This window comes from Montipora foliosa, chromosome 6, assembly GCF_036669935.1.
Source record: "Montipora foliosa isolate CH-2021 chromosome 6, ASM3666993v2, whole genome shotgun sequence".
Classification (NCBI taxonomy): Eukaryota; Metazoa; Cnidaria; class Anthozoa; order Scleractinia; family Acroporidae; genus Montipora; species Montipora foliosa.
Window position 1 is genome coordinate 55132883 of NC_090874.1, and position 12500 is coordinate 55145382.

At 40.7% G+C, this 12500-nt stretch overlaps 2 protein-coding genes across 2 annotated transcripts in view; both read left to right on the top strand.

Annotated features, from left to right (window-relative positions):
- LOC138007788 (uncharacterized) overlaps positions 1-4388 on the top strand; it is a 33488-nt gene extending 29100 nt beyond the window's left edge. Inside the window, exons 5-7 of the mRNA XM_068854860.1 lie at positions 1231-1342; positions 2123-2306; positions 3990-4388. Coding sequence (XP_068710961.1) covers positions 1231-1342; positions 2123-2129 — 119 coding nt within the window. The 3' untranslated portion in view covers positions 2130-2306; positions 3990-4388. The remainder of the gene's footprint in view (positions 1-1230; positions 1343-2122; positions 2307-3989) is intronic.
- A 5254-nt stretch (positions 4389-9642) lies between these two features.
- Positions 9643-12500, top strand: part of LOC138007784 (uncharacterized) — a 25524-nt gene continuing 22666 nt past the window's right edge. The window contains exons 1-2 of the mRNA XM_068854852.1: positions 9643-9784; positions 10578-10931. Of these exons, the coding sequence (XP_068710953.1) occupies positions 10648-10931 (284 nt within the window). The 5' untranslated portion in view covers positions 9643-9784; positions 10578-10647. The remainder of the gene's footprint in view (positions 9785-10577; positions 10932-12500) is intronic.

Here is a 12500-nt window from a genome sequence, read left to right on the forward strand (position 1 = left end):
GTGACCGAAACGCGAGCAAACTTGGTTAGGCGAAGATAACATAAGCTTAGTTCTTTATGGAAACGACATAAACAAATAAATATTTGATGCCTAAAAAAACAAACTTAGCTCTTTTGACTTTCTTATTGGACTCAACTCGGCACTACTGTTTAGTTTTTCTGTCGAGTCCATGTTGAGCGGGAGATCTTGATAATAAAAACGTCCAAGAACATTTTCTCCACGGTCGAATCAACTCAGAAGCAAAGAGCTCAAAATGCCTAATATCGTTGCCATGGTAACGTTATTTTGAAGGAAAATATAATGTGAGAAATCTGCGATGGGTACTTAATACTCTGGCCAAATTTCGTCTTGATATGATTACCCTAACTGTATCTAAGGACAGAATATGTTCATTAGATTGAAAAAAAGGGAAACTATTTCGAGCCACCTTAAACTCGCTATTTGAAGGTAATATGTTCCTTTGAGATGGACCAGGACCAGCTGAGGTAAATGCTCTGGTACCAAGGATCTTGAGGTATTTCGGCGAGGGTAAAATTAGAAGAAGTTCTTTTGGAGCTAACCCGTGCTCGTGTTTTTTTCCCCCGTGGTTTCCAAGGTCTAACCTCTAATTAAGGCCTGGCCAAACGCTCGCAACATTTCAACGCAACATCTTGCAACATTGTTGGGCACAACCAAGAGAAAATGAGGGGACAGAGAGGGAGGCTCCCGGTCCAGCCCTTGGGATATGTCATGTCCACGAAAGTTATTTTTAGACGAGCGGAAGTCTTTGTTCTAGCGGAAGTCTATCTTCCGAGACGTCCGCATACAGGTCAACCTCGGTCTGACGTTTGAAAGAAAAGCAAAGATTTCATGTAATGGCGAGCGAAGTGGACTTAACGTCTGCATGCGGACGTCTCAGAAGACAGACTTCCGCTCGTCTAAAATTAACTTTCATGGACATGACATATCCCGGCCAACGCCCTGAGCCTCCCTCTCTGTCCCCTCATTTTCTCTTGGCACAACATATTGCGTGCGTTTGGTCACCCTGTTGCGATATGTTGCGTGCGTTTGGCCAGTCCATTCAACTCATGTCGCAACATCATGCAACAATGTTGCGTTGAAATGTTGCCAGCGTTTGGCCAGGCCTTTAGATGATAGATAAGAACCAATCCAAATTTGTGCACTATTGAGCTTATTATATAAAAAAAGATGGTTTCAGTAATTTTGCTGCAATTTTACTTTTGGCTCCAGATTATTTTACTACCGAAGACATTAAAATGATGAACACTATATTCCAGACGGTTCTATTCACAGAGAAGAACCGAGAGCAACGAAAAGCGCGGGTCAGAAAAACCTGGGATGGGTGAGTCAAGAAACAAAATTGTTAACTTGCCAGTAGATCTGAAGGATATAGGCTTGGGGATTGGGGAATACCTCCCTTGATTGATTCACACATCTATGCAAGACGGGGAAGGAGGTAGAACAGCAACCTCGTTTCCAGAAGAGAGACCCTAGGAACGAGGTAGGTAAACAAGATCAGGAATCAGCATAAAAACACAAGACGGTGGATAGTTTCAGGGCAGTGACAAAGGTATTGAGAAAGAGAACGGCATCATCGCTCTTCTGGCTTTTTATTGGTTTTAAGAAATATTCTAACTGTTCCTTGACCAAAACTGGCAAGCTCGGGAAAAACTCCTCGGAGCAAGTCAAAATGATTACATGTACATAGAATGCCAAAGGCAAACAACGTCTACAATTTGCTCGGGATCTCGCTAAATTCGGACAATTGTATGGTAACTCGCCACACAATGATTAGTTAATTCCGGTTTGAAGGAGTTTGTACTGGGATGGGTGACCGGGTAGAAGACATAGTTTTTTGATTTTCTTTTTTGATCGTAATCCGGTAGTTTAAAAAACCCGGCCGTTTATGTCTTTTAAATCGCAGCATATTTTTTAAACTACAGACGCGTTAACGGTCGGCATCCCCTGTGAACGCCATTGATTCTTTCGCTTTCGATTGGTTAACGATGTATAAGCACACTAGCTATTTTGGCAAATCACTAGAGTGGCAAAGCAAAACCAGTGCAATAGCAAACTTGCGAAAATCAAGTGATAACGCGCTCACAGTGTCATCTCTTCACAGTTTGTAAGAATATTGACCACTGATGAGACGAAAATTTTACTTCCTGTGCCGTTGGCCAGTGGCGACTGCACATTTCTGCAAAGCATGAACATTCCAGCAAGTACGAGTCGGCGCAAACTTGATTTTACAGGAGTAACGAGAGAAGACATTCAGAGCTGTGCAATTATTTTCAAATTGCTTCATGGTAAGTAAGGGAATGACATATCTGTTGTTTAAAAGAAATGAAGAATCATCCAGCGTTCTCCGGGATTATTACTGACTGGGTCATAGGTCAACTTGAATTCATAGTAACAAAAAGAAAAGTTTAATTTCATCTTGCTTACAATATTGTGCTAAACTGCTGGACTGGACGAAAAATACAGAAACCTCACGCTCTTGATCCTACTGCGCATGCACAAGAAATTGTGTCACACGGGCAAAAAAACTAAGCATCAATTTTAATTTTACTTGCTCTTACATTAGCGAATTCTGAGGATAAATTGCCATAGAAATTGATTTAAAAGCCGTATTATGCCCTTGGCACCAACTGGAAAATAAGTGAGTTTCCGTTGTCGAAATCTTGGTTGTTTGCCACCTTAAAAGCACTGTAAAGCTCGAACAGGCCGGGCCGAAGAATACCTTCGAAGCCACAATTTGAGTTTCTGATTGGCGGAAATTACAATGCCTCACCTCACGCGTCCAGCCTTGAGCTAAGGAGTGAGCGCTGGCTCATTTCCCGAAACAGCGGCTGGTAATCGAGCCAAAAAGCAATGAAGCTCGCATCAGTAGTTCTCTTCAAGGTCTTAACTCAGGGGCACCCAACGACCAATTTGTTGTAAAATGTATTATTATACCCCAGTTAATGAAAAGAAATGTTATGAAGGCATTTTCTGGTGTTTTTCAGTCTTGCTGGGAAAACATTATCTGTTCCTTTTTCCCAGCAAGACACACAAGAAATTTCCCAGCCAGCTAGATAAAATTGGTTGCTTTCCCAGCCAGCTGATCAAATTTATATTTTCCAGCCAGGAATTCCGCGCGCTTTCAAATCCCTTGATCCAAAACGACCGAACAAAAGCGGCAAAACCGGGACAAAACAGGTTTTTTTTCCGCAAGCGCAATCACTCTGACCAGCCGTCGTATGTTTGTTACTACTCTCTGGGAGAGGGAAGGGGTTCTTTTTTTTTTTTTTTTTTAGTCGTCCTCAGTCTTCAGAGTTTCTACAGCTAGCTCGGGTTGAAATGCTAGCAAAAGTCCGTAATTCTCAGGCAAAACCTCTATCAATAACAAAATTTCCCCGCCAGCTCATTGAAACACCTGTATTTTTGCCAGCCAGCAAGATTCCTCTGGGGAACAGATAATGTGAGGAACAGATTCGTTGGGTGCCCCTGTTAACTCAGTTCCTCTCAAAGGCCACTGCGAAAACACGACATATGCAGCTAAACTCTTTATTATCCCTTACGCAAGAACAATGCATGAGTTCAATTTGAAATTAATGTAAAGAACCATAAAGGCTTAGAACAGTTTACTGCGAGATACTTTGCCTTGGAGGCTGTAATAAAAAAAAAAATGTAAATTTTCTGCCACGCGCTGTTCAAGTAATTTTGTATTAATGTTGCACTTATGGATTAAAGTGAAGTTTAAAATAAAGAACGATGACATTTCAACAAGACTGGAATGAGAAAAAAACTAAATCTCTTGACAACCGCCCTTCTGCAAGGCGATCACGCGTTCTATCCCAGGGATACAGGAAACTGTTTCATCGATTCTGGAACAACCCTCAGGCAAAGTAACATTTTGCTAGTTCCCTCCTTAGTCTGATAGCTGATATGTGAGAGATAAATAACCCAAAGGTTTATGAAACTAACACAGTTTGAAATTTACTCCTCAGATCTGCCTGACGAGGATTGGACAGAGCTCGAGATGACACTTGACGCCGCTGAGGACTAAAAGCATTACTATTTACGTTTATCGCCCTATGTAAAGGAATCCAGGTTCTAAATCCCGAGTCGTGGATTCCGGATTCCAACTCACAGGTTCCACCGAAATGGATCCCGGATTCTGGATTCCATACTATGGATTCCAGATTCTACGCCCTTGATTCCAGATTCCAAAGCCCTTATTTGCTGGATTCCGGATTCCTTCACATCGAGCGACGTTTAGCTGTCAATAGGAAGCTTACGCAAGGACAACGACGCCGCCAAGGAGAACGTCGTCTAAAAATACTATTTCGCGTTATTGTAATAATTTCGTTACGACCCCAGGTCGTTCGGAATGGAAAGTGCGTATGAAATCTGCAGGAATAAAATTAGCATGAATTGTTTGGATGTTTGGGGAGAAATTAATGTTTCGTTCGCTTCTCACGTCCTCTACACAACCTAAAAATTGGTCAATTCATGTCGTTGTCAGGACGAGGACGGCGACAAAGAAATGCATCAAAATGAAAAAACGCACTTGCAGGGAGTGCAGAGCTTTTGTTTTTGCTCATTAGAGTAATTTTTTTGTTGAGTTCTTGTAGACCTTGTCGTCGTCCTTGCGTAAGCTCCCTGGTTGTTCTTCTCGTCAGTTGACATTCGTTTCATCAGCCTTGATCGAGACTAGTTTGCCTTATTAAAAAAAGAGATTTTCTTGTCGCTTCTTTCACTGCGTAATTGTGAGAAACAAACAACTCGTTGGGAAATCCCTAATTTTCTTTTGAGCACAATAGTAGTGTAAAATTTGTAATAGAGAGTGTTTAAAATTAAGCAATATTTTTGTTTTTTGTTTAATAGCTATTGTTGGATTTTTGTATTTTTAAAGTTGGTTTTGAGGATCGAGTTATCCTATGACTTAAACCGATGCAAAGAGAGAACAAACTGCTCCAAAAGGTGTCCGATCCTTATTTCGTAAGATTGCTGATTCAGTATTTTGTATTACGAGACCGTGTTGAAGGGGACGAACTATTAACGTGTGGAGGCTTTGGTTCGCGGAGAGACCGAATTAAACATTGTAACACCCAGCGGTTTCAATAGTAACTTAAGGAGGCTCGAAAGGGTTTTCAGCTGAGCGCGCGCGCGTAAGCCACACACGCAATTCTAAAAGCTGCTCGCGTCAGCTCACGATTCAAAGTGGGTCACCAGAAATAAACAAATACCGCCAGTTTCGCTCACCTTTCTTCTAATTCCTATACATATGGAATATATATAGACATCTCCTATTCACGAAAACAACGAAAATTGTACACAAACGGTTTCATGGTCACTTAAATCCGTTTGTGTTGGCCTGTAGCTTTACTCGCGCGTGCACTCGAATGAGCGAGTGACGCATGCGTAAATGCCGATCTTGTAACCCCTCATTTTTCCTGATTTTGCAACTTTACTCGCTTATATCTCTGCTTCGGGACGGTGAATTTTTTTCATTTTTTGCATGTTAGCTTAGATTAATTTAAAACGTTTGTCTTTCAAATTTAAAAAAAATCTGTAGGTGAAAAAAGAAATTAGCGACACATTTCAAAAAAACTTATTTTTCTGAAAAACTGACCTACAGATTTTGCTGAATTTTAAATATTTTAGAGATTGCTTCTAACATTATCTGGTAACGCAGAATGGGAAGATTTCACCGTCCCGTTTTTTCAAAAAAGACAACATATGTTGATTTTAAGGCTGAAGGAAATGCCTTATATCGTTGCCATGGTAACGGTATTTTGGAGGAAAATGTGATGTGAAAAATCTATGATGGGTACTTAAAACCCTGGCCAAATTTTGTCTTGATGTGATTACCCTAACTGTATCTAAAAACAAAATATGTTTATTTGTTTGAAAAAAGGAGAAACTATTTCGAGCCTCCTTAACTTACAAAGCAACATGTTACCATCAATAGTACCAGCAAGTAAAAGATCTTTGTAAACGAGTGCACTTTTATCTCGGCTTGCAAGTGAATACATGCCCACTGGGTATTGTTTAAAGGAGAACTTAAGGCCTAAACACCAACTGTATTATTTTTTTCCTTGATTATGAGGAAGAGTGAGGTGTACAAATGAAGTCTTTATGCCTTGCTTTTGCTTCTCCCTTGATATGAGCAGGAAAATTGAGTTTGAAGTTGCGTTTTTCCTGCTTCCTTTGGGGCCTCATTATTGTCAGCTCAAAGTAATTATCAGCGACTTCACTGTAAATGGGAAACATAAAGGAAAATAACAGACCTTCACGGTCTCCCTTTTGTGGGTTTGTGCTTACAGTTTATGATGAAGAAAGTTGAAACATCAACCGTATTCTTGGCCAAAGCTTCGAGGAAAAAAATCCTCAATTTTTGGCTTCAGTTCCCTTTCATATGCAATGAAAAATATTCAGTTGCATGTTTTTAAATTCTTGCTAAAACCCCTATTAGGCGTAAAAACTAATATTGTCACCGTATCCCTTCCATTTACCATATTTAATAAAGTAATTGTCGGCCAAAGTTTAGCTTAAATGAACACTGAATAAATCCCTCGCTTTGTTTGCTTTGGGTGTATGCGCTTTTAGTGGAGACCTTTTGCAGAATGGATGTGGTTTTTGATGACATCAGAAACGTGGATGAGAATGCATCACTTAAGCTTAGAGAGCCTGGTTTTTTCCTGTGGAAACAATGTTAAGATTGTATATGGTCTATTTACGAACTAAGACGTGTTAAGATAAAGTTTATGAAAATTCTACTCCTTTGTCTGTTATAGCTTTGCGGCCCGAAAAGCCAATGGTGACAGGTGACACTACGTTCCGCCTATTTTAGAAAGCTGCTGCCCGTTTCGCGAAGGAAAGAATTCCATCTTTATGTTAAAAATGAAAAGCTCTCCAGAATCATTTTGTATGTTGTTTCATTGAAAACATGTAAAAAAAACCAGTTTTCAAAACTGGCGGATCTCAGAGTCACAATTGGCTTTTCGGGACTTTTGCTGGTCTTTGAACAGATTTACAAAATAGGAAAGAACAGCATGATCATTTCAAAGTTTAATTTCTTGAGACCGCCTTGGGTTGCAGACACAAAAAGATTTATGGCCCTCGTAAGGGAACGTTCATTTTTTATGGGGTAGGGGGGTCTAGTGGAATTTGGAGGAGTGTAAATTGAAAATTGTATGACCCCCCCCCCCCAATTTCCGATTATTTTCTCCTGCTGTCCCCCCCCCCCCCCCTCATCAGAGTAATTTTTTGAAAAGGCCCCCCCTTGAATAAAAAATACATATGGTGTTAAAAGTTACTGCAGCATTTAAATTTCGTTTTGTTACATTTCACATAATTTATTGAAAGAAACCTGAAAGCTAGAAAGCTGCTTTTAACAAATCACTCAAAAGAATGAAAAGTCAATTTCTGCTCTTCTTGTTACAGCTCGTCCTGAGCGTGTTGTAGCTGGCCGCTCGTCTGCGTATTCCTCATCTGAGGCGATAAAAGCAAGAACGACATCATTTGAGTCGTCTTCAGAGTCAGGGGCATCACTCTTGTAGTCATCATCAGTTTCCTCTCCCTCACTGCTTCCATCACTGCTGTTTAGTTGACCTGATTCATTCCTGCCTCCCACTTCGGCTTGTCCAGTTCTGAGGGTATTCATTCGCGAGAAGTGTCCCATAATTGTCTTCACTTTGTCATTCTTGTTGCTCTTCTGATGCTGTTTTAATATTCCATGATGTTTTAAGTATTTGTTCAATTCTGACACACGCAGCTTTTTTAGCTTGGTGGCATCTTCACACAAATTAGCCCAACGATAGTCTTCATAGGACTTTTCTCTTGCCTCCCTACTATCCCTTGCCCTTTCCTCCAGTCTCTCCTTTTTTTTGAACTCCATGACCTCGAGATGCTGGAGATAGTCAACCACAAACTTTGGTTGCACAATGAATTTGTCTCCAAATCTAGCTACGCTCTCTGGGTCAGACAAAACTACGCTACCACTGGCATGCGCCTCTTTCAACTGGACTCTTGGTTGCCAATCGTCTGGATCACGCCCCTCATTTGGGGTCTGCTGATAAGGAAGGTAGTGGTACTTTGGAAGGCAGGCATGATCAGGAAATGGTTTGGGGCATCTCCCTATAGGTGGTCCAGTCCATTCACAACAAAAAGAACAAATTTGTCCTACCTTTACTCCACAAGAAAACTTCAGAAATTTCTCAGAAAAAGCCTTGGTAACGAGGTCAGTTCCAATTACAGGACTCAAATTATTGGTCTTTGTTTAATATGCGCTTGACAACAACATTTTTATGAATTAAAAGAAAGTTGTTACTATTCAAGACTGTTATTATGGTACGTTCACTGTTATTATAAAATATATAAAAAGCTGTTGAGACGTTTTCTTGAATACCCTGGAAATGTTTTAGTATATTTGTTATAAATAAAAGAGGTCAATTTTTTCCTCAATTTGTAAAATCTCTTATCCTATTTTTAATCTAATTTTTTCGTCCAACCCCCCCTTTTCCTTCATTTTTTTTCGGATGGCCCCCCCTTTCAAGCCAATTTTTTTTTAGTGGCCCCCGCCCAAATCCCACCCCCCCCCCCCCCCCCCCCATTTCGAAAATGGCCTATTAGAGATCTTCAGTGCTAGGCTACATTGATACATAAAACGGAGCCGGGATGGCGCAGTGGTGAGAGCACTCGCCTCCCGCCAATGTGACCCGGGTTCGATTCCCAGACTCGGCGGCATGTGTGGGTTGAGTTTGTTGGTTCTGTACTCTGCTCCGAAAGGCTTATCTCCAGGTACTCCGGTTTCCGCCTCTCCTCAAAAACCAACCCATTATTTGATATGTGTTGTTTTGACTCGATTTTTGTACTGTGTTCCCAGTTAGTCCCTGCATGAGCGCTAAATACATTTGACAGTCAAAGTTCATTTATAATTATCGTGATTGTTATTGACGTTTGCTATAAGGAAACTCGGGAACGCCAGAAATTTTGCTACGAAACAGGCCATCTTTCGGAAATTTTCGTTTCCACGTGAGCGTTAGCCCTACTGATGGAAATGGGCCCACACAAGGACAGAGAAAAACCTTCGGAATTCTTCGTTTCTATCTCGAGGAAGACGAAGCAAACCATTTTCCATCTATATCAGCGTTTCCTACAGGCTCGTTCAATTTTGTTGATCTTAGAAAAAAAAATTAGTCTTGCTCATTTATTTTAAACTGCAGTCGAAATCTTGTGATCGCCTGTACTAATAAGTCATTCTAGTATTAATTCTAGTATAATCATAATAATGATGAACTTTATTTAAGTGTCGACTGCATCAGTTTAGCGCTTGGGCACTAGTTGGGAACACTGTGTAGAAATCAAACTAAAACAACTATCAAACCATAGGATGGTATTTGAGCAAGGGGGAAACCGGAATACCCGGAGAAAAACTTCTCTGAGCGCCATTCTTGCTCTTGGATAAATCGAAATGACTCGCAACTTTCCAAACTGGAAGTGTTTTATTCTGGCAGGAATGATAACTGCGCGTAAGCCGCCATTTATAGCACAATAGATATTGTCATGGTACCTTATTTGTCCGATCATGATCTTGTGGAAACCGAAAGGTTCAAAAGCGAAAGGAAAGATCCGCTTTTATTTCCATATCTGGTCATCGCTTCTTCCTGCTTCATAGTCTTCCCGCTGGGTGTGTTGCTTGACATTCAGTCGAATCCTTGAAGTTTATTCTTTAGGAATTGAACAGCAGCGTTGGTTAGATCGTAAAGAAACAGCAGTTTCATCAAGTATTTTTGCAGTAAGTATTTACTAGTTCTTTACAATACATCCATACTCAAGTTGCGCCAACTGAGTTCACTAAGGCTTTATAAACAACAGAGAAATTTCCTGAAACGCTAAACGGCAAACGACGTGCTGCTGCCTGTCGGAGAAGCATAAAAATCCTCTTATCAGTGTAACGTGTCTTTCTCTTTGAGGAAGTTCATCGACATCTGTAGGTACTATTCCAGGCAACGAAGGAGCTAAAACTTAAATTTCGGATATGATAGTTCCCCCATTGTACCGAGCGAAACTTTCGCCCTGCTTCCATAACCCGCTGATGATGTATAAATTCGTAAAACGTGATCCAAGTATAATTTCTTTGCTTTTTTTCTTCTCATAGATGAGACACAGATAGGATAGGTGATAGAGAGGGGACAGACACTAATGTCACGTTAAAAACACTTTCAAACGTGCCACCTGGAATAGCCAAACTCAAACCACGCCATTATAGTTTTACTAAGATTCCTACGTTGAAGGGCCCCTTAAAGAATTTCGTTGCTATACTTGACTGTTTATTTTCCCCTCCAGTTTCCACGAAAACGTAAGTTTTCGTTAGATACAGAGACACTTGGAGCACTTTTGTTATTAGATGTTAGTATAACTACCATTTATGGAGCTTTGTAAAAGCTCCGTGTAAGCTCCATTTACGCGGAAATCTTTGGAATTATTTGGCCTCCAATATATTTAAAAGTAGTCAAAATTACTCTGGAAGAGGTTAGCAACCATCGTTTCGCTCCTGTTTTACGAGTATATCTTGAATTTGCTTCCAGCGAACTCACTAAGGACGTCTTAAAGACACTACAACGATTCCCATGACAATTTCAATTTCAATTTGAGATCATGATTGAGGAGCTTCTGTATAAGTTTTCTAAGAAGAACTTTGGTGATGCTAACTACTTACCACCGTTGCCTGGACATTCAAAGACAGCAAAACCTTTAGCTCTGTCAGTCAAACGAAAAAGAGCGATATGGAAACGTCCCTTTGCGAAGAAGGAAATTAAAATTCTCGCTGGCCTGGAAAAATATGTGAACAGCAATCATGAAGAGGACTATCTGAAAGATGTTGAATCAAAGATAAAGAAAGAGCAACTGATCGAAAAAGGGAGTGATGCTCCAGCGGCCAGGTATGGGTTTGTTTATAAATGAATTAAGTTGTAATGATTTGTGTGAGTTAAGGACCACGGAGCACGGAAGTCAAATGAGGTGTTTTGACTTCCACGGACCACGGAATCTGGTAACTAACCTTGAAAAACATTATGGGCTGGAGGACAGGCTAGAAAAACGGATTAAAGTTCATTTAATTGTGAGGTATTGTCTGGAGTAGAAGTTTCGACAAAGTACAGAAAATTAGTAGCGGACTGCGACGGCCAAACTTCAATCAAAGGCTCCACAGCATTCTCGTTCTCGTTCTCCCAAACTTTCACTCGTGTTTCTTTAACTCGATAGAAACACAGTACATGTTTTCTATTTCTTAAATATTTGATTGTACTGATTGCCCAAAACTGTTCAGGAAATTTGAATTCTGGGTTGCCTCTTTCAGGCAGTGTCATAAACCAGTAGCAAAGTTGAAGCAAGCTTAAAATTTGGTAATGGACTTACAATGGCCACAGAAAGCGCGCGAAAAATGAAGCCTCGTTTATGTTAGTTAATCTGGGTTGAGCCTGCAATCCAATCGAAAACCAGTACCTGGTCAGCGGTCAACTTAAACAAAACCCGCTGACCTCGGTGAGCTCTAAGCTCTACCCCGCGATATGGTCACGTGATACTGGTTAGCGGATACCTTGTTTTGACAGGTGTCAATTGATCAAAACATGGATGTCCAATATCAAAGATATAAGCTGTAGACTAGCATGATATTGGTCACATTGGCATACATGGACGAGTGGACGTACGTACAGACGCACGGACGTACGTACGTACGGAAGTTCGATGACGTCGTGGCTATGAAACCAAAATTTCTCGCATCGATGGGGTACCATATTTTCTTAACTATGGTGCTCGCGGAGCTCCGCTAATAATACTTTTGCTTGTACTGATTGCTCAAGAATATTCAGAGAAATTGAATTCTGGTCATAAACTAGTAGGAAAGTTGAACACAACAATGAGGCTTAAAATTTGGTGATGGACTAACTAACAATGGCGATGGCCAGAACGATTAGTAGAAGGTACCAACAACGGTTTTATTACCGTTGTATTGTAAAAACTGGACAGTTGACCTGGACAATTGCAGCTGGCTCCTTCATGGGCTCCATGCACTCGCATGAAATCGAGCCGGCCCTATGAAATGTTTGGGAACGAGTTTCAGTGCGCAAAAACCAAAAGTTTTCAATTCGGGACTCAACATGGCCGCCGTGCGATTAAGGCCAAACCCTGAAATCGTACAGCATCCAGATAGAAGCGAAATGAAGGGTATGCATTCTCGTAACGTCTTGTCTGGGCCCAGACACGCTTGATCTCGAAAAGAACAACCATATGCAGTGTCATTACTATTTGAATAAAGCACTTGGAAGACAGTCTTCCATTATTTATTTATTTATTTATTTATTGATGATTTGTATCTGACGTCACGGCGGCCATGTTGGTGTACAGAACATGCATTAAAATGTCTTTTGGGAACTTGACGCCATTATTACGCAAAACTTTGTGAGGCCATTTTCTAACGTTTTGTACAACAATATAGCCGTCTCATCACG